The sequence below is a fragment of the Ctenopharyngodon idella genome, chromosome 2, assembly GCF_019924925.1.
Source record: "Ctenopharyngodon idella isolate HZGC_01 chromosome 2, HZGC01, whole genome shotgun sequence".
NCBI classification, from domain to species: domain Eukaryota; kingdom Metazoa; phylum Chordata; class Actinopteri; order Cypriniformes; family Xenocyprididae; genus Ctenopharyngodon; species Ctenopharyngodon idella.
Window position 1 is genome coordinate 19,692,930 of NC_067221.1, and position 23,855 is coordinate 19,716,784.

Below are 23,855 nucleotides of genomic sequence, written 5' to 3' on the forward strand. Positions count from 1 at the left end.
AGGGCTTAAATAGACAGAGAGAGTAATCAAGGTAAAAACGGAACAGGTGTTAACTAATTAAGAACCCAGGAGACTAACTAGGGAACTAAGGCAAATGAAAACACAGAAACAAAACAAAACAGAGCATACATGTGACACTGAGTGGCTCATGAAAGAAGAATAAGTTCTTTCTCATAATTAGCTGGTTTAGAACACTGGTCACTGTCTTACCAGCTTGCTCCAAGGACAGCCTCAAATATGCCTCATGAAATGTTCCAGTAAAACTGAAGGTTGATTGTCTCCATTACCTCTACACACGAGATGACCTCTACACCTGGCAACTCACAAGACTCCAGCACTGAGACGGCTATGTAGTTTTCTATAGAAAATGTAAAAATGTAGTCAAATAAGATTTCGAAAGAGTTCACATTTATTTAATATTTCTCAAAAACGACCTTGGGAGTGTTAACATTGAGAATTCTCGAAACAAACCAAGCTGAGCTTTTTGTGTGTGAAAAGTGTGCATATATATGTATGCTGTTCAATCTCAAAGTGAAATGTTTATCTCAAACAAACAAAAGACGCAATGTCAAGGCAAATCAGGCGAGTCATCTTTAATTTCAGAATCCAATATTAAAGCAACGGCTTCACGTTGAACTCGTCTGAGATAAGAACGCTGCCTGTGATAAATAAAATGAAACAGTTTGTGCTTTGACTTGAAGGAGAGAAATGCAGCATTGTGGCATCTGCTTGAGCTGAAAACTTCTAGTCAATTTCTAGTCAAGGGTGTCAACTGAAAAATTTGAAAAAAAAGTGACATGACATGAAGGCCAAGTATGGTAACCCATAGCCAGAATTTGACCTCTGCATTTGAACCATCCAAGTTAGTGCACACACATAGGCCCTCATTTATCAAACGAACGTAGAAACCAGTGTACATCCGAACGAAAAAAATCAGCTTATGACAACGCTCACGTGTGATTCATTAAACTTTCGTATGCTGCCAATTCCGTCGCACGAATGAATGGGTGTTGATAAATGTGGCGGCTGAAAACTGTCATGAAAACACCTCTCAACCTCGTAACTGCAAACAATAAAATTAATTTAAAAAGAAAATACCGGTAAATAAAACGAAAAACTTACAAACATTATTAACATATATAAACTTGGTTATTTTAGTACCCCTCTTCACTCCATAGAAAATCCTCAAAATTTCTTTTATTCAGAACAGAACAAGAATGAAAAATAAGTAGCTATAAAATTATATATTAAATTATAAATTGAAACACAAATTAGGCTATAGTGGCATTCATTATAAAGCAGAAATGAATTTATTTAAAGCAAAACTGAATTGGGGCTCACATAGCCTACCTCTCTTATTCGGGAAGAATCCAAACGTTTCCATATTCGCGATGTAACATTTATTGTTTGCTGAACTACTGTTCATTATGTAAACTAAGGCTTTGTATTTCACTTTTGTTTCAATATCCACGTAAAACATCATCCTTCGCACGCGCAAAAATGTGTTTGGTTGGGCGTTGCGCGCACCGCCTGGGACAGATGTACCTTAAAGCGGACCATTAAACTGAACAGTGTTAACTTTCTCTGCATTATAGTTAGCTGATAAATGGCTGTAATGTAAAGTTAGCAACGCTAGAACTGATATGTAGCATCTGCGTGGGTGAGTGAGGCGCCCGCGCGATCAGTTGAATTTAATAAAATAAAGATAAATATTTTAATAAAATAAAGAAAACGAATACAACGCGTCAAATGAGCGTAGCCTGTACTAGCCCTACTTGATGCACAGTTTTTCTCTTTTGTTTTGTTAAATTTTAGTGAAATATATATTTCGTGTAGTCCTATTATTTTATTCCTTGTATATTATTCTGTTTTTCTCTGCATTGCAGGTGCATGATGTGTGAATCCTTATGTTCTGTTGATATTGCCATTTGCGCATGCAAAGCAAAATCCCTGGAAAGAAAAAAAAAAAACATTTGTAGTATTTTAAGACACACATCTATTCTAATTTAATTTTAATTTGACATTTTAATCGTATTGTTTAATGGTTAATGATCGGTTAGTGAGTGATTGTCGGTCAGGAAAATAAACTAAATGTTCTCATAACAATTCTTCACCATATTTACTTTGCTGCACGCAAGTTCCCGCTGACTCAAAAACGTGCGTACACGAGCTGAGACCTGACGTGAGATTTGATCGTAGTCACCGCTCACGCTCACGCTCATATTGATAAATGGCAAATTTTACGTGGAAACGACCGTACGCACAGTTTTCTGCCGTACGATCTTTTGATAAATGAGGGCCATAAGGAGCAGTGAATAGTGAACACACACTGCAAACCATGGACACACACACACCCAGAGCAGAGGGCAGCCATTTTGTTGCGGCGCCCAGGTAGCGATTGGGGATTAGGTGCCTTGCTTAAGGGCATCTCAGTCATTTCCTGCCGGTATTGAGAATCGAATCCACAACCTTCAGGTTTCCAGTCTCTCTAACCATTAGGCCACAACTGCCCTGAGCAATTTTTTTTTATCTCATGTGTTGTTTAACCTTGTGCTGTTCCTGGAAGTTTGTAGCATTTGCAGGTCTGCATAAAGGATTCCTAACATTAGAAACGAGTAGCTAAAGTTTGGGTTTAACCAGATCCCTCATTTCAGTCTGGCCTTCTGGCTTTGCGTGTCACATTTCAAAAGCTATTTGAATCTAAATATATTTACTGTATCACTAAATGAATCAGTTGAGTGAGTGATTCAATGAATTCATAAAGGCAGCCACTTGGTTTGTTCCAGAATGAATTAGTCATTGATAATTCTCATCACACAAAGAAACAGACAGTGCTGCTGGACTATATACCGGTGCCGCTTGAACAATCAAATTCTAGGACTGGAACTATTTGTTGTATAAGTATAGGCTATAATAATTTGTAATACATTTGTTCTGTAACTTTAAGAGATAGTTTTTAAGAGATAACTCATACTGAGTTGCTGTTTTGTCATGCCAAAAACTGAATCTTTTCATTTATCACTATCACAATAAAGCGTTCCATGGCTTCGAAGGGCCAAATCGAAATCTATTGTCCTGGCACAAAACATTAAAGTGAGGCAAGCAGGGAAAATCATAACATTTTTGTCTGGCACTCATTTGACAGATGTGTTAAATAGCAATGACCAACCTTGATTAGAACAAAGAGCAAACACAGGTTGAAATATAGAGGCTGGATAAAGGTTATGCTATTGTTCAGGTAAAATTAAAAAGAAAATTTGCTCTACCTAACATGAAGTGAAACACATGGAGTAAAATGTATAACCCGAATGCATTGTAAGCCATTTTAGATAAGAGTGTCTGCCAAATGCATAAATGTAAATGCATATCTGCATTTTTAGGGCTACATTATAGATATTCACAAACGTCAGTACTATTTCCCTGAAGCAATTAAAAACCACTGAAAACTGGCAGCAAACAGACGAGATGTGATATTCCCAGTTACTGCATTGTGTCATTTCATTATCCAGGGGCATTTTTGTGAATATGTGCAAATTGTGATCAGCACTAATTTTGTGGCCGTTTGTGCTGTTACCTGACAACATCTGCAAACAAATGGTGTCATCAGTGGGTGCAATTAATTATCAGCTATTTCACCTCTAAACACAGAAAACTGCACTATTCAGTTAAGACAACAAAATAAGATAAAACTTTCAGTTGCTATAATAGTGATTTTGTAGTGTAAATTGAAGAACTGTTTGTGATATTATCTTTTCTGTCTTTGTATAGCGGTGCATTGTTAAAAATAACTAAACAAAGCAACAATCAAATGCATAAAAATATTTCTGGCTAACAAGTTTAAGTTTATCGTACACGCAACCTACAAAAAAAAATCATCAAGGGCTTTCAAACATCTGTGTTTTCGAAATAATCCCTTTTGTAGTTGCTTGTTTGTCTGTTTAACAAACACAGAAATCTGTGTTGTCCCATGAGTGCGAATGCAATTGTCCAACAAAGCTCAGACGCAAAACAGATGAAAACATTCTCATCTTGTACAACAAGAGAGATTTAGTTCTTAGGCGCTCAGCAGGAGACTGCGTCTGTATTAAGAAGATTTCCACCGGGATCCGTGTGAAAGGAAGAGGTTTCTAAAAAAATGTCCAAATGAAAATCAAGATTGTATCTCTGTCCTTCTGAACCACAATCCCAACTTCTGACCTTTCGATTGAACGAAGAGCCTCACCTTATGTGAGATTACAGAACCTCAAACAGTCTGAGATGAAGTTTGTTCCCTGTGGGTTTTTATGAAACATACGCCTATTAAAAACTTCTCAAGCCCAGCTTTCTCGTACATAAGAAAAAAAAAAAATCAAAGGTTTAGTTACTCTTGCTATAAGGATAAAACTTTACAAACCTCATCCATGGTTTGGTGTTCCTCAGTAAGAAGGTTTTGTTTTTGTTCCCTCAGAAGAACAAGGACAGAAACTCGTCATGAAGGATGAAATGTATCTTTCCTGATCTCTTGTTTCCAAGGGAACCGGGGAAAGAGATGACAATGGGCAGAGGAGAGGGAGAATGATCGCCGCAGTGACAAGGTTGGGGCTTATCACTCACCGAGGCCAGAACGATGACTGGCATCAGTGATTTCAATCTACTGATGCTTCACTGAAATACAAACTGTCACCGCCCAGCAGGACAGGTGGATCTTTTAAGCCTCATCGGATGGGATTTCCTAAGTGTCCTTGTAGGGTCAGAGCCAGGAAAGCACAGCTGAATCAGAGACAAATTACTCACAAATGCGGCTGAGTTAAATCTAATCTAAAGGACGCTTGTAAAACAACTGCTTTTGCTGCAGCATCCAAATTTTGAATTAGAAATATATTATGTATTTTATTAATGTGGGTGTGATCCATACAGTAGTAATCATCAGCCCTACTCCCTTCAAAGACTTTACCTTCCTGGTGAAAGACCCAGCATGAATTCCATGTTGGTCCAGGCTGGTTTATGATACAGTAGTTAGAGCTGGTATAATGCTGGTCAACTGGTGGACCGCTAGCATGCAAAACATACCTTATGCTGGTGACCAGCAATGCTGTTTGTTTTTTTTAGCAGGACTGTAAAAGTGTCAGAGAGCTGAAATGTGCAGGACTAAGAAATACTGGTCAATTTTAACTCAATTTAATATAATTCTTATTGGAAATTCTGTTTGGAACAACTGAAATGCAGTCACAACGCTTGACAATCTGTCATGCAACACATTATGAAAAAACAAAACCATTCAGACTAAAACATACTAACAAAAAACAGATTTTAATTCAATTTCAAAACACCTACAAATGTGATTTGATTCAGCTTTGTAAATACTGTATTTTATGAGTTGTTCCTGACCGGACTACAAAACTAAACAGATTTAGAACCATTTTTGAGTACTTTGTACACACAGGTCGCATATGCGCATTTAATTTTTTTGCAGTAATTAGTTTATCCACAAGGTGGCAACCGTGCCCTGGGGCCGCCGATTCACAAGGTAGTCGAAGAAAAAGTGTATAAACAGAACAGACCAGAACGCATGCAAGCTACAGTGACGATGGAGGCCTACATAGATGAGAGATTGTGCGAAGAGATTAGAAAGTATCCTCATTTGTACAACTCTAGCATGAAAGAATACAAAGACTCGTGGTGAGAGATTGCTCAAAACTTTTCCATTGTTTTAGATTTAGTTGTAGTTAACAATAACAACACTGGTCAGATTACTTTTTTTTTTCAATTATAATGAATTTTATTCTGAATGTTTTGAATGAATGTTTTATTCTGCCATTAACAATATAGAGTATGACTACAGATTTAAAGGATTAGTTCACTTATAAATTAAAATTTCCTGATAATTTACTCACCCCCATGTTACCCAGTCGAAAAGAAATTAAGGTTTTTGAGGAAAACATTCCAGGATTCTTCTCCATATAGTGGGATTCACTGGGTGGAAGGTCCAAATTGCAGTTTCAGTGCATTGTTTTACCTTTTTTTTTTTTTTTGTAAAGGCCGTTTGGATTAATCTTTGCACGTTAGCTTTGTAGACACTGGATCCGCACTTCTGCCTACGTCACGCATGACGCATGCGTGCGGATCGCAGAGCTAGTGCAAGATGAGCATTTGTGGTTAAAAAGTATATACATTTTTATTTTTTTTTTAGAAAATGAGCAATCGTTTCGCTAGATAAGACCCTTATTCCTCGTCTGGGATCACGTAGAGCCCTTTGAAGCTGCACTGAAACTGCAATTTGGACCTTCAACCCCGTGAACCCCTCTGAAGTCCACTATATAGAGAAGAATCCTGGAATGTTTTCCTCAAAAACCTTAATTTCTTTTCAACTGAAGAAAGAAAGACATGAACATCTTAGATGACAAAGGGGTGAGTAAATTATCAGGAAATTTTAATTCAGAAGTGAATTAATCCTTTAAGGAAATCCAAAAATGTATAATAATCTACATTCTGTGTATTTGCTTTAAGAGTGGCATGTTTTGAATGTGTACACTGGGCCAGTTTTGATTGGTCATTGGACAGTTTTCAGCTCAAGTGATTGTTCCACATCAGCAATATGAAACAGACTCCATACACATCAAGGATGAATCTATGTCAAGCTATTAATATATAATCGATGTTAAGTTCTAAATTAAGAATGCATGCAGTCAGAGGATCAGATTCAGTGCTAACCGGTCAGACATCCGTCTGATGTCATTCAAATGAAACAACATCCTGCTGGAAAATTGGAGGACCTTCTGTAGAGAGACAAATAAGTCCAATAGGTGCAATTAGTCCATTGACACAAGGGTCAGAGGGTCCTTTGAAAAAGATGCCACGGCAGGAACATGTAACACAATAATAGGCCAGGTCTAAAGAAAACCCTCTGTCTGTGATATGGTTTAGACTGAAGAGGTGACTGAGAGCTTTTGAACTTATAATTGAACAGGCACAAGCCCTCTTGATTGTGCTTGGAAAATATCACATTTTCCATGTTTGGTACAGAAGTATATGGAGCATCCATACACCAAGGCAAAGCATTAGTTGAAGAGGAAACATCATTGTGTTGTATATTACATCCTGCCTGTGCACAGCAGCTGTTAAATGATACGGCATCTGTGATGTTCCACCCACGCTATAAAACCTATTTATTAACCTTAAGGACATCTGCATCAGGCACTCTGCTGTATATGTTGATGTGCTACTGTGTTTGTGCTCCACTGATCTGCTGTTGTAATGGTACACCAGATCAGTCGTTTAATTAGGAGGTGCTAATTAAAGCTGGCCTTCCTTTTCTGTAATCTCACCTATTACCAGCAACCCCTGCTGTTGGACTCAAGGAGTCAAAATGCTGGTTTTTGCCAAATAACCTGTAATGTTAAAATGATGGAGGAAGATTTTTTAACCAGTAATTATATAGCTCACCCAAGAAAAAAAACACTATAAAAATTACAAATATTAGTGTTAACTAAAAATATTAAAAAAATATTGAAATAAAGCTGAAATAAAATAAAATAGAAAAAAAATGTTTTATACATATATTATATTTGATGGGACTGACGTTGTGGTGTTGTGACCACTAGACTGTAGAGCTTTCACTAGACTGTATATTTTCTCTCTTATTTGGCTCTCTGTTCTTTGATTACAACCTCAACAGTTTTAAATTGATATTTGACCTTGAGTGTCAATAGGAAGAGGATTTTGAGCTTTTTTGTTCCAGTACCGTATCCTTAAGTTCAAGTATAAAAAAATATACTCTTCCTGATTAAATCATCTGTATTGTCAGAATAGTCCAAAATATATATGAAATATTAATATACAATGGCACTAAAAAGTATCTAGACACTCTAAGGGGCATTTACACATCACCAATTATCAATCAACTAAGAACTGAAAACTTTTTATGCAGTTTGCTCATTTATTTACACGACAACGGCGTTTTGGGGGTCTGAAAACAAACTTTTGAGTTTTTGGAATACAATACTGTTATCATCTCCATGTAAACTACAAAAACTTGTGAAAACGGTGATGCCATGCACATGTGTATTATGTGTTCAGTCTATAGGCATGTAGTGTTTCTTTACAAAGTGACATCGCCAACTACTGGCCTGGCAGCATAATACAGTTTTAGTCGTTTCCGCATATCTGTGTGAATGGGGATCATTTTGACAACATTGTCGTCTATACGTGAAACTTCAAAAATCCAAAGGAAAAACTTTTCGATTTTTAGTACATCATTGTCGTGTAAACGTGCCCTAAGATACAAAACAACAAACCAAATTTGCACACAAATGATGCTAAAACTTTTCTTAGAACTGACTTTACCCTTCAGAGACGTTTTTGCGGTGACTTCAAACCAACTGGTGTCTTGGTCATTTTTAGTGGATATATGAAGTCAGTTCTCCTCATGTTCACACAGGTGTCCTAACAGAGTAACCACATGTGTAGTTCATCACATTAAAGGATTAGTTTACTTTCAAATGAAAATTACCCCAAGCTTTACTCACCCTCTAGCCATCCATATGACTTTCTTCTTTCTGATGAACACAATCGGAGAAATATTAATAAATATCCTGACGCATCCGAGCTTTATAATTGCAGTAAGCATTACCAAACGAGTTTGAGCTGAAGAAAGTGTCTCCATCCACATCAATCCATCATAAACGTGTACTCCACACGGCTAATAAAGGCCTTCTGAAGCGAAGCGATGCATTTGTGTAAAAAATATCTATATTTAACAAGTTATGAAGTAAAATATCTAGCTTCCACCAGACCGCCTTCCGTATTCAACTTAAGAAGAAAGTGTAAAACTCTTGCAGTTCAAAAAGCTTACGCTACGTCCTACACCTTCCTTATTCAACTTACCAGTTGCGTTTATTTTCGTAATTTAAATACGGTCTGGCGGAAGCTAGATATTTTACTTTATAGCTTGTTAAATGTGGGTATTTTTTTACACAAACGCATCACTTTGCTTCAGAAGGCCTTTATTAACCCCCCGGAGCCGTGTGGAATGATGGATGGATGTGGATGGAAGCACTTTCTTCAGCTCAAACTCGTTTGGTAATGCTTACTGCCATTATAAAGCTCGGATGCGTCAGGATATTTATTAATATTTCTCCGATTGTGCTCATCGGAAAGAAGAAAGTCATATACACCTAGGCTTGAGGGTGAGTAAAGCTTGGGCTAATTTTCATTTGAAAGTGAACTAATCCTTTAAATATGAACAAGATCCACTAACATTTCACAACACACTTAAATGCATGTGGTATTCATTTTGAACAGTTTATCTATTGTGTTATCATTTTAAACCTAATAAATGTTTTGCTTGAAAAATGTTCTTGTGCTATCTTTAAAATAAATTACCCTTGGTTTGATATTTTGATATAAAGACCTTCGAGAAAGCATCAAAATGAGATCTCTGGAGAAATCTACTCCAGGGCATTATATGCCACAAACTTGTTTGCTTGTAATTGAAATGTTATTGATTTTGGGATGACCTTTGCAGCAGCTGACTGTTTTATTTTAGGCAGAAGACAAACATGTGCTTGCAGCAATATAAGCTTTCTGTCATCCGTCATTTATCTGTTAGCTCACCTAGAATTAGTTTATATCATTATAGTGACCATGAAAGATTTGTTTCTTGTACCCTACAGCCTAAATTAAAACTGCAATTGAGGAAGCAGTATTCATTGTCTGATTCCCTGAGATTCTCCAACATTTTAAATGACCAGTGAACAAACCACAACACATTCCAAACCATGAGCAACCATTGAGTTGCATTTCACATTGTAACCTGTCATCTCTAGAGAGATCTCTTCATCATACTGAGGCCGACATGCTAAGATGCTCAAAAACAAACTCAAGTATGAAACTTAAAATGTTTAAATATAAAATTCCTGTAATCATTTACTCACCCTCATCATGTCTTACTACAGCCAAATTATTTTTTCATGGAACATAAAAGGAGAATTTTACCATACCTGTCCAAACAGAACAGAACAAGACAAAAGACACACCATAACAGTAGTCTCTAAAAGTAGAATGTCCCATGCACTATATTAAAGGATTAGTTCACCCAAAAATGAAAATTCTGTCATTAATTACTCACCCTCATGTCGTTCCACACCCGTAAGATATTTTTGATAAAATCCAATGGCTCAGTGAGGCCTCCATTGACAGCAAGTTAATTTACACTTTCAAATGCCCAGAAAGGTACTAAAGACATTTAAAACAGTTCATGTGAGTACAGTGGTTCAACCTTAATGTTATGAAGTAGCGAGGCTTTGAAGCTTTACGAATCTTTTGTTTCAAATCAGTGGTTCGGAGCGTGTATCAAACTGCCAAAGTCATGTGAACAATTGAAATTTCGAAACGTTTCGAAACACTTATAATGTAACAAAGCTTCATTTACTGAAATCACGTGACTTTGGCAGTTTGATACATGCTCCGAACCACTAATTCGAAACAAAAGTTCGTAAAGCTTCGAAGCTTCATGAAGCAGTGTTTTGAAATCGGCCATCACTAGATATTGTTGAATAAAGTCGTTATTTTTGTTATATTCTCGTCGCTTCATAACATTAAGGTTGAACCACTGTAGTCACATGAACTGTTTTAAATATGTCTTTAGTAACTTTCTGGGCATTTGAAAGTGTTAATTATCTTGCTGTCAATGGAGGCCTCACTGAGCTATCGGATTTTATCAAAAATATCTTAATTTGTGTTCTGAAGATGAACGAAGGTCTTACAGGTGTGGAACGACATGAGGGTGAGTAATAAATGACAGAATTTTCATTTTTGGGTGAACTAACCCTTTAAAATATCTTCTGAAGCCAGAGGTGACATTTCTGAGAAACAAAACGAAATTACAGACATTATTCACAGATAATTTTCCCTTTAATGAGAATCACTCCAAATGGACCACTGAATCATGAGTTGATGAACAGAAACCAGATCACTTGCTTTCTTGACAAGAACTTGCTTTTTTGGGTGAACTATCCCTTTAAAACAAAAGAAGTTGAATGAATGATATAAAATTTAACAACAGCTGATAAATTCCTGAATTAATAATAATAATAAAAAAGTGTTAGCTTTTATTACATGTGCAACAATGCCAGATTTATATTTATCTGTCCACAGGAATGTTTACTTTTTGAAAGATAAAAAGATAGCACCAAGATATTTAAGCTCACATGTTGAGTTCTTTCATAATCCATAATAGTTTTTTCATAACATCGCTGTGCTTGTGATTGTAAGTACCATTTTCAGATAGGAAACAAGTAAACAAATAAATAAGCAAAATTTATTCAGCTGGAGGGAGGTGCTGATGATATTTCAGTGCAACACACTGCAGAAAAAAGCTAACACGATCCCACAATTATTTTAAGAAACATAACTCCTTATATTGAACACAAACATGGAAACATTTGCTCAAACTAGTTTCTGAACTAATTTGCTAGCTTACACAAAGTCTGGGAGTGAGGATTTTATAGCCTCTAAACATCAGATATTAACAAAATGAACAGTTATATATTTTCAGGGCTCTCTTCCTGTCAAATTTGGGCAGAATAAGCTGCAAAGTAGGCCAAACATTATGGCGAAAAGTTTGCCTCTGCAAGACTAAAAAAAACATAGCCGGAAAAACAAGCCACGATCAGGGTGGCCTTGAATTATTTCATAAAAAGTGGCACTGAAGCAGACATCTTCATTTGTTTCAGCCTAAAGAAGCCATTAGAGAACCCAGAAAAGCTGAAGGTGGAACTCGGAGCGAGAGAAGACTGAAGGCGATGCTGAAATGAATCGGCTCTCATTTGTTACACCTAATGGGCAAACTAGGAAACAACAAAAGAGAAAACAGGAAATGATGGAGGAGGAATGAAAGCTATTGTTACAGCACTCACACGTAAAGCAGCACAGTATTCTCATACATTGAGCTTCCACTTAACAGGCATCTTCATCACCAAGTGAAACGTCTTTTCACGCTTTTATTTGTTCATATGAATGCCGAAATCATAGGCCAATCTCTGTCACAACACCCGCCAGGCATGTTTCACTTCATTTCCCCGAGGACATCAAGTGACATATTGTTATGTCATTATGGGATATCACGTTCCCACCAATTTATAAATGCTTTCACTGTTATCTTTCATTTCTCAATTCTGACAGCAAGCACTCCATTTTATTATAAAAACATCAGCAAGTGAAGATGCACGAGGCATCTGAAACAATATCTCCAGCGCTCTTTTTTGACAACACCATATATTTAGCCTGCAATAACATGATCACCTTTTATCTTCCATCGTGTCAAATCTGACAGCAACAGCATTTGTGGAGGAAAGCACTTAGTGCCATCTGTGTGTGAAGGGCACTTTACAACTGTGAAATTGACAGGATAGTTGATTGGCACATCAACACCAACAGCTAAATGATGCTTAATAGAGACCATCTTTAACAGACCCATTATAATCATCTCAATCAAGATGACTGATTTAAAAAAGTCTGCAAAAAATAATCATATAAAACAGTGCGCATATTTATATATATACGTACCATTCAAAGGTTTAGGTTCAGTTTTTGTTGTTGGAAGAGGATCCATTAAATTATTCAAAAGTGACCATAAAGACATTGATCATGTTACATAAGATGCCTATTTCAAATACTTGATGTTCTTTTGAACTTCCTATTGAATTAAAGAATCCTGAAATAAAATGTTTCACCGTTTCCACAAAAATATTAAACAGCATGACTGTTTTCCACATCAATAATACTAAAATGTTTCTTGAGCAGCAAATCATATCAGAATGATTTCTGAAGGATCGTTGAAATTTCAGCTTTGACATCACAGGAATAAATTACAATTTAAATTATATTCAAATAGAAAACAGTTATTTTAAATCGTAATAATATTTCACAATATTACAGTTTTTACTGTATTTTTGGTCAAATAAATGCAGCCTTGGTGAGCATAAAAGACTTTTTTCAAAAACATTACTGACTCTAAACTTTTATATAATATTTCTCACTACAATAAAAATAAATAACTGCATTGTTGCAGAAATTTTGCAGAACAGAACTGAATTAATCTTATTTATGATGTGGAGTATATGAGTCATGAAGCATCTACTACATTGCTGAAAGGAACTGACCAAATTTCTAAAACCATGATTTACATCCTGCGGCAGCAGAAACAGCATCTAGTGGAGACATGTTGTGATTTATCTCATAGGTGATGGAGGGAGGTAGAAAAATAGCTCAAATTGTTGAGAATGAAAGCTAACAGAAAATTATTAGTGCTGTTTGCTAAGGCAACTATGAGCTAGAGTTAGTGATATGCACAAACTCACACTGTTTGTACATGTGGACATGAATGACACATCAAATCCTGTTGAGCAGCGGTGTACCATTAGTCTCAAACGATCACACTTAATATTTTCATCTTGTTGATGAAAAAATACATCACACAAATGTACATTGAAAGAGCCACCAGAGCCTATCTAGGAACCAGTGGGCTCTTTTGACCAGGGTCAATAAACAACATCTGGCATCCACCCAGAACACCCTAGCAACCACCACTTACATTTTCTAAAGGAAATGTAAAAAGCATTTTAAAAATGTTATTATTAAGCTGAAATAGCAGTGAGAAGGTATGGAGAGGGGGTACGGGTGTGTGAGTGTTTGGGGTAATGCACTGCAAGTAACGTAGATTACTTAGAATACTGTTCTGTCATTAATGAGTAACAGGAATAAATGAGTATAGCAATATTAACATTCTAGTAACTACTATTATCTAACAAAAAAACTCTGATTAACTAATTAGTAATAGTGCTCAGATGAATGAGGCACTGTAGTTCACTATTAGCTAATCATTAACTATATTTTTCATACCTCCCAAAGGACTACTAAGAACTACTATATGGGTCATTGACAAATAAGGTTTTTAAAAGTGTAAAAAAAAACATAATGGAGATATAATTCATTTTGAAGTTTTATTAAGTGTTAACAATGAGATTATGTGGTTTTTATAATCAATTAACACTGCTTTTGTCATTTTTTTCCAAAAAAAGTCCAAAATTTTAACCAAAATTTCGGGTTTTACCGAATGACACTTTTGGTTATACCGAATGACGATATTATCAAACAATGCTAACAAACTGATATCTAGCTAGCTAGATAGTTAGCTCGCTAGCTAGCTAACAAATAGACAATCAAACAATTTATATTTAGTACAAGTTTTTAAAATAATATAACATTTTCCATGTTTTACAGCGGTTGTACCGAATGACCTGATGTTTCGGGACATTCGTATGAGCAAGTGAAAACATGAATTTTTCATATAGTTAAAAGAGAGTTACTTTGCTTCATGACCATGTGGTCCTATGGAGATGTCTCTGAATGATGTCACATCCTGTCACATGATATTGACCGCATGACTCGATCCAAAATGGTCCCTTTATATTGGTTACTCCGAATGACGTCAATGAAATTCATTTTTCCGGACATTATTTCTCATAACAAAGCAACAACTTCTACACATAATTTTAATACCATTTTACACTATGTTGATATATGATGTTATAAAATCATGCCAGAATAAAAAATATATACATTTATTACATTTTAAGATGTTTTAATCACAAATGAATTGGCTGTACTGGCCTTTGGACGGTTAAACCGAATGACTTTTTGACACTTCAAAATCTTTAAAATACCTTTATATGTAGGAAAATATAATTAAAACCATTTGGATTTAATAAAAGAGATCTAGTTCTACTACCTTACATACTTTGTATGTCATATCTTTGTTTATTATTATTATTATTATTAAGGCCTTTGGACAAAAAAATGACCCGTCACATCATTGACCCATATACAGGTTCATAATTAATGTGAATAATGCATAATGTATAGTTAATTCAAAAGTGAAGATCATAGTAGCCTACTAGTAATGACTCAAGTATTACCAAGTTCTTCAGAAAGAATTACTAATTACTTGGAACAGTATTCTAAAGTGAAAAGCATGATAACGCTCTAGTAATAACTTACCACAACATTTAAAAGAAATAAATGAGAAATTATATTTTCTTTAAACGAAATCATTAAGATCATTAAGAGTTCTGCATTGTGACAATGTTTTTTTATGAAAATTAAGCACATTTTCTTCCTAAATACCAATAATCCAAAAACATAATGCTCAAAACCCCAATAATATCAAATAAATTATAAATCATAGTAGTATTTAGTGTCTTTAAGTTATGCATTACAGTATTTTACAATACAATATGTAGGAAAAATCTATGAAATAATAACTTGATCACCATAGAGAAAATGGGATTTACAAAAAAAATAATAATAATAATTATGCAGGGGAAATGTGTTTTGATTAAATATCACACTACCAAACAATTTAAAGGTAATATTTTCCCCCCTATTGATCTTGGTGTTAAATGTGACCAGGAATATGTTTTTGATTCACCAGTAAGACACAGACAGAGAGTACAGTCATGTAATAGAGTCACACTATGACATCTCAGACAGATATTAAAATCCATCACCTCTAGAAATATATACTATGATAAAAGTCAGTACAAAGAGATGAAATGCAGAGTGCAGACATCTAATATCACAGCAATTCTCACACAACCCTCTAGAAAGCAAGGTTAAACATAAACCCACACACTGATGTTTAAGTTGCTCTTGTAAGTGCTCTTACCTAAGCGCCTTTTCTGACCGCAAAAATGCACAAGTAATTAAAGAGCCAACTTTAAATGAGATCCTCCTATAAAGTTAAAAAGCCTGCATGAATAGCATAATATTAAGTACGATTGTGGCTCTATCAAATCTCTTTAATGAGCACATTTAAAAACAAGTTCTTCGATTAGAACTTCATCATCCTATAGAGACCATTATTAAGGTTATAATCGCCATCCAAAGACCTGCCAAAGCTCCCAACACCTAGCTGTTATTGCTCAGACAGGCGCTCTTTGAAGGGCAGGTGAATACAAGCACCCGTCTGTCAGTGCTGAGCCTGAACTGATTGCTCATAATTGTACTTCATGGGGGATGTTCTTTTTCATCTGGGCTCCGAACATCAAACGCAATTCCCAATTAATCCCGTCTATCAGACCCACTTTATCGCTGCCACCACTCCAAATATAGCCCCTCCTTTGAGCAGAATCAAAGGCAGCTATTCTAAGACAGGAAATTCTTCCATTGCTTAAACCCTAATCATTGTCATCAGAGAGCCCTACTTAGGGCTGAAGTGCAAAAAGCAGCTTGAGAGGGTGAATAAGAACTTGCTTTTTAAATATCTCCATTTCTTTGCGCAGCTCAATTTTATTAAGAAAAAAAAAAATCATGTATAATATTGTAAAAATCGCACTAGACTTCAGTTAAACGAGTAACGTGCAATGGCAGTAGGTCTTGTTTGGAGAACAATGTAACAAGGTCAGATGAATGTGTGATTAATGAATAGCATGAAAGTAATCAGAGCACAACAGATGCAGTAGTTTGGCTTAATTGATGCGAATGATGAGAAATGCAGGTTTCCATGCTTTGCTTCATGGTGGCACAATAACTGCACTTGGGGACAAAGAAGAGAAATAAAGAGTTGTGTTTATGCTGGCCATCTGTTGTGTGTAGCGTTTGACTGCCACCTGAGGTGTCTATTTATCTAACGTAATGGAAACATACGAGATTCTCTATATCATATCAATACAACCTGTGAATTATATCAGGTTAAAATCATATTTTAATTAAATTTAAGATTTAAAGGGTTAGTTCACCTGAAAATTACATTTGTCATTAATTACTCACCCTCATGTCGTTCTACACCCGTAAGTCCTTCGTTCATCTTCAGAACACAAATTAAGATATTTTTGATGAAATCCGAGAGGTATATGACTTGTCCATAGACAGCAATATAATCAAGTTCCAGAAAGGTACTAAATTTATGTCACTATAGACATTCTTAAAACAATTGATGTGACTACAGTGGTTCAACCTTAATTTTATGAAGTGACGAAAATATTTTTTGTGCGCAAAAACAATGAATAACGACTTTATTCTACAATCTTTTCTCTTCCCTGTCATTATCCTTACGTAGTTGCCACAGTAAGCACAGTGAAGGCTTCCATGTTCACGTCCGAATGCCGGCTCAGCATTTGCCAAAGTTGATCATGTGAGCAGCACGACACATGCGTGTGATGCCAATACTGAGCCCACGTTCTGACATAAAACCTGGAAGTGCTAGACGCAAACAACATATGAGAATTACACAGAAGAAAATATATTGTTGAATAAAGTTGTTATTTTTATAAAATTAAGGTTGAACCACTATAGTCACATTGACTGTTTTAACAATGTCTTTAATAACTTTCTGGACCTTGAAAGTGTTGATTATATTGCTGTCTATGGATGAGTCATATACCTCTCGGATTTCATCAAAAATATCTTAATTTGTGTTCTGAAGATGAACGAAGGTCTTACGGGTGTGGAACGACATGAGGGTGAGTAATTAATGACAGAAATTTCATTTTTGGGTGAACTAACCCTTTAATGGTCAATACATGTAATTTTACTGTAAAATACTACAAAATCTTTGTTTTAAAAAAGTGAATTACCATATAGTTAATGATGCAAATCTGTATTATATTCAACAAGACAATACAGTAAAATATTGCTATAGTGTTATCGTTTTTGGTAAGTAAAAATATACACCACCTTATAATTATAATTATGGTGAAAAGCAGCAAAAGGTCTCAGAAATCCCTGTGTGACAGATCACATTTATTGTATTATAAATAGTAAAGTGTCTTTGTATTTTTGCTATCAGTTATGTCAATTTGGGAGTTTTACATGTTATGTTGTTTAATTATTGTTTAGTGTCACATGCACTTTAGTGTTTTGTTTGTAACATGGTGTGTTCATGGAAAAGCTATTTTTATGAACTTTTAAGTTAAATTTACATTTATTAATTTAGCAGATGCTTTTATTCAATGTTATTTACGAATGAGGAACATCACAAACAATTCATTGTAAGAACCAACAATACTTGCAGGACCCAATGCCGAGTTTCAAGCATAAACTATAGTAGCTATTGCTAGAGCATAAGAGAAATGCAGAAAAGTACAGAAGAACAGAACACAGCTCACAAGAGGTGTGTCTTCAAAGTAGGTTCAGGAAATAAATTAAAAATTAGTAAAATATACAGTTAGCAAAATGCAACCACAACTGCAAGTTTTTAACAAAGAAGATCATGAAGATCATTGTGTATATGTATGTATATATATATATATATGTGTGTGTGTGTGTGTATATATATATATATATATATATATATATATATATATATATATATATATATATAGTGAGGAGGCTATAGCTTAAAAAAATAAAATTATTTAATATTATCCTGATGGAGACATGCATTTTTTTTTTTTTTGTCATTCCTAATAATTATTTCTACAAACAACAGTTTTATCTATATACTTCTAATATTGTACATGCTAGTCACAATTTTGTATTAATGATAATAATGGATAATGATTTTTTTTTTTTTTTTTTTGATCACCAAGGCTGCATTTATTTGATTTAAAATACATCACAAACAGTTAAAAAAAACTTTTCTATTTTAATATATTTTGAAATATAATTTGTTCCTGTAATGCAAAGCTGAAATTTCTGCAGCCATTGCTCCATTCTATAAATAATTAGAAAACTACCATAACTAACTATAGGCTGTGTCTTAAAATAATGTGATGCAATATAAAATCTAACAAATGTTCAATTAACGTGCCGTTAGCCAATTTAGCGGTGAGTAGCTAACTGTCAAAACGAGCTCAAGTCAAAACGCGCACGGAACTAACAGTGAATGCAAAACCACGATTACTCTCCTCTCTACTCTTTGATAATCCATACACATGAATAATAAGAGAAAAGCTCTCTGACTTTAATGTCACTACCTGATCTTGTTGAGAAGCTTTTCCCGGCGCGCTGGATTCCGCTGAAGTCATGCTGAAGGCGCGGATATAAACACCGATGCAGGCGCTCTTCAGGGGGAATGAAAAGCGTTACTCTCAGTCAAACCCATTCAGTGATGGAGGGAGAGAGAGAAACAGAGAGAGAAAGAAAGGGAGGAAGCGACTATACGCGCTTTATTTAGACTAGAGACATGCGCTGCATATGTCTCGAGCTGAGCGCGCGCTGAACAGCAAACAATCAAGTAGCGCGCGGTGTTGTGCAGCTGCAGAACTACAGCTTGAGGTTCTTGATAAGCAGTAGTTTTCATGTCCCCATCACACGTATGTCTTAATATACTGTATAAAACATTAAACTAACCATTTTTAAGCATTTGTAGAAAGAAAGAAAGAAAGAAAGAAAACATTAAATCATATTAGTTATTTTTTAGTTATTAGTTACAGTCTTTTATCACACTATTGCAGCCCTTGTACACTTTAAAAGAATACTTATTACAGAAATAACATACTTGAATGCAATTAACGTGATTTGCATTTAAATGAAAATATATTATAGGCTACTTTAAATGTATATTAAATGAAATTAGTTTTTGAACCACTTAAGTAGGGGCTGGAGGCTCTTTATATATATATATATATATATATATATATATATATATATATATATAATTTGAAATTTAAAGTACAATACAAATTCACATTAAATACAATTAGGCACACTTCTTTTCACAAGGGAGTTGAGTGAACATAAGAGTTAATTCATTTTTTGTTTGTTTGTTTCAGCTTAAGTTTCAAAACAGCATGCTAATTTTGAAGTTAAAATGGTGGCCGCTGCCCAGATGATGTCCATGTTATGACATCTTGTCTTCTATCAGTCATCCAGTAAGAACATGCACTGTCTAACAACACTCAAATATGAAAAGTGGAAGTGTTCAAGGAGCAACTGAGAACATTAGAGACTCAAGTTAATGGAGCTCTCACCAAGATTTCAGACATCTGAATAATTTGAATTATTTTACTCTTAATCAAATAATCCAGTAGCAAACAAACACATTTCTTCTAACAATCAATAAATAACGGTTAGTGTTATGTAGCTGTTTTATTTGGTAGATTCAACAGTTGCATTGTGCATGGTCACAAGTATGTCATCCAGTACCATAGAAACACTAAAGTACTTTTAGAAATAGTAAAAACTAGTAAAATAATAGAAAGATGGTAGCTAAATCTCTTATGTTCACAGAAGAAAAAAAAAAGTCATACAGGTTTGGAACGACGTTGTGAGTAAATAATGACAATTTTCAGTTTTTGGGTCAGCTATACATTTAACAATCATGCTTTGCAGCAGCTTTAATATAAGTTGTTCAGTGTGGTCAGAGCTTGTCAGGTCCAAACCGCTCCAGACGCTACACATGCACAGACTCCTCATTCAACAGTCTCTTTTACCAGCACTGAGCCCTAATTTAGCACATCTCCCATCTCCCACTAGACATGTCACACCGCACCTTCCCATTTTCTTTGTACAGAAGTCTGTGCCACCAGCATTTTATCACATTCATATGGAAATGTAAAAGGAACAGGCTGAAATCTTCAGCTTAATGAGTGACAGCAAGTTCAGGTCTAAATAAGAGAGAATGATACCGTGACTGCTCAGGAAGCTTTGTTCATCAGAAAAATGACTCTGACACCTCCGCACTGAACCAATGATGAACTAATAAAAAGAAATAGAAAACTGCTGTTTTGTCAGACAAATGGTAATGAGAGGAATATGCTAATGTTATTTTATTATTTAAATAAATGTGTCTTAACAATACTATTCATTGACATGATAGTTCACCCATAATTGGCAGTTCTGTCATCATTTACATGCTGTTTCAAATCTGTATGACTTTCTTCATTGTATAGAATTTAATATGTAAAAAATAAAACACCATTATGTCCTAACATACTCCTTACTGGAAAAACATACCTCATCCTACATTTCTGCAAAACTCTTAAAACACACTTATACATACAATTCACAGCACTTTCCAGGTGAAACGACCACTAGTGTCCAAATGACCAAAAGCGTTACCAGATTCCATTCATCTGTTTCGGATAAAACTGAATGCACTTCAGCACCACTCACTGGACATTTCACTTTGAAAGTGTCCCAAAATATGCAAAAAAGCAACATAATATCATGTTGCATAAATGTCGCCATGCACAAGCATGTTTTCCCAATGTGCCTGGGTTGTAATGTCCATATGACTTGTGTGTTATATGCATATACAGCCATACAATACTTAAAAAAATTATTTTCATGATTTATTGCAACATTTTTTCTTTTGTCAAATCAACTTCAATAATTAAAGTGGTTCAGAAAACATAATATTTTGAGTTTCTGTTGATTAAACCATTTGCCTTCATTGTATTAACTCAAATTTTTAATTTCATTGAACTCAAAATTTTAAGGCAACCAGGTAACTTACGTTTTTAAGTTAAACCAACAAATATTTTTTGCAGTGCAGTTTTATATGTATTTATTTACTAAAATGCTTGACTTCTGTCCTAACCCTCAAATATTGTTCATAATTTCAAGCAATCAATGTTGTCAATGTCTGATAAACAAATGTAACATTGTGATATCCTGTTCTATAGCTAAAGGTTTAAGGTAACCCGAGTTTGAGTCCTGGCTTCCGGTCTTTTCCTGATCTTTTCAAAATAAAAGTTAAAGTTTTCCTGCTCTTTTGCAGTAAAAGGCATTTCTTTATTTTAACTTAAAACAAATCAAATTTATACAGTCAAACTCACTAACAAGTTATTTGATCCCACAGTCAAGAGCACAACAAAAAGAAATGTGAATGAATCTGTTGTCATTTAATTGCTATAGTAATTAGTATTCTATTTTGGTTGCTTAATTGTTTCTTAATTCCCTTAAATAGAAGCATACTTCATTTCTTTTCTTGCCGTCTCACTTTACAATGAATGTTGTCATGGCAACTAACACCAATTTCCATGCCGGTTGGCTAAGCAGAGCAGCGAGAAAGTGAACAATCATTTCCACCACCTACACTGTTTTGTCATTTAGTTATTTCACATGCATGGCACAAAAGTTATAGTAATTAATTAATCTTGCTGCTGGAAATAAAGTAAGAGTATCGATGGATGTTACAACAGAGATACTAACATACATTACACAAACAAACATACATTACATCATTCTAAAGAGTTTTAAATGTCAAACAAGCAAAATTATAAATGACACTAAAAAAATAATCATAAAGCTAAATTCGCTCTTGCAGGATAGAAAATGATGCAAGAGTGAATATTTGTTTGAATATCAAAATATAAAAAGATGCAGAAAAGAAGAAAGCCTGGTCTTATCTGTGCTCAGAAGACCCACAATCTGATCACCACAAATAAAAGTATCCAGCTGGACAGCACATCTTTCAGCATCAGTGGAAAACGTTCTGCTAATGGATAGCTTGAGCACTAATTTAAGCAGCAGTGCAGTGATAGCTCTATAAACAACATCTCAAGGCCACAAGGCCAAATGATGGCAGGCTGAGTGCTGGGACTAGCACGGATTCATTTCCATGTCGTCAATCTCTTCTTGAGATGTTTCACGAAGCAAGCAACATCTTATTACAAAACACGAACAATGAAGAAAATGGCACAATTATCTATTTTTTGATCTACTTCCAGCCTTTCTCATGTCTCTAACGCTCGCAGCTAATGCACAGAGACGTTGCATTAGTCACACTTTGAGACTCTGCCATGAATAGATTTACCAGCATGTCGATTATACAGTCCGCTTCATGTGGCTATTCGAGATGGAGGAAGCAGAATGCTGTCCATTATATTTTGCCTGTTCAGTGGTTGATTTAAAAAAGCAAAGGAGAAAAAGGTAAAACAAGGACTCAGTGGAGGGCATGTTCATTCAAGTGCTGCAAATAACAACAGACTTCATATTAACACAGCAGAAACTAGCTGAAAGCGTACAGCATATTGATAAGTAAATGCTGTGTACTGGTTATAAGTAGTATTTGAAGAGTATGAGTTAAGCAACAACTGTTTAAAGTCAGCACACTGTAAAACTCAAGTTCAGAATACTCAAAACATTTGAGGAAACGTATTACCTCAAAACATTTAACTAAACTAACTCATTTTTTTTAAGTTAGTAGAACTTAAAATTAAAAAGTGGGGCAGGGCCGAGAGCCGTGGAAGCGGAGCAAGGCCAGTGTAGTGCACAGGTATCTCTCATAGGGTGCGTCTCAATCAGCTCCCTAGTTCAATAGTCAGGGCACTGATCAGGGAGTCGGCCATTTTAAGGGCTGTCTCAATTGCAGAATCCTTCCAGGGCACTGAACCGTTCGCTCCCTAAAAAGTCCCACAATGCACTGTGAAAACCACGGAGCATCGATGCTCACTATGCTCCCTTAACGGAAGTTCTGAATGTGAGCCAACTCACTACACATAGCGACACGCGATAGATGTTTTTAAAAATACAAACCATTATTTTATTATATTTCAGCATAAACATCACTAGACAGGTAATGAACATAATCTAGCTAACATTTATAATTTATTTACGGCTGAAATGTTGCACGTATATGTAACAAGCAAAGAATTTATCATAATGTTCTTTAAATAACATTATAAATAATGTCAGAAAATATCAGCTCTGCTGTTGTTCATAAATACCAGTAGTGATGTTGTACAATGAGGACGTTGTCACATCGCCGGAAATAGAGTCATAAGTGTCCCAATGTGTAGTGAACCAGCGTCCTTTACTGTCCTTACCAGTGCCCGAATTCGTCATTAATAAATCATGTGCCCGAATTCGTGCCCGAAGACTGTCATTTTATACTTGCATGTATATAATCAAACAACATACAGTATATATGT

The 23,855-nt window shown here is 35.2% G+C and overlaps 1 protein-coding gene across 5 annotated transcripts in view; it reads right to left on the reverse strand.

The window, feature by feature from the left end:
• dpp6b (dipeptidyl-peptidase 6b) overlaps positions 1–23,855 on the reverse strand; it is a 141,104-nt gene that overhangs the window by 47,054 nt on the left and 70,195 nt on the right. The window contains exon 1 of one of the 5 annotated variants that reach the window (XM_051913390.1): positions 18,954–19,208. The exons of 3 other annotated variants lie outside the window; for them this stretch is intronic. In XM_051913390.1, the coding sequence (XP_051769350.1) occupies positions 18,954–19,004 (51 nt within the window). In that variant the 5' untranslated portion in view covers positions 19,005–19,208. Of the gene's footprint in view, positions 1–4,393; positions 4,590–18,953; positions 19,209–23,855 lie in introns of those variants that run through there. One more of the 5 variants, XM_051913401.1, reaches the window with a different exon arrangement.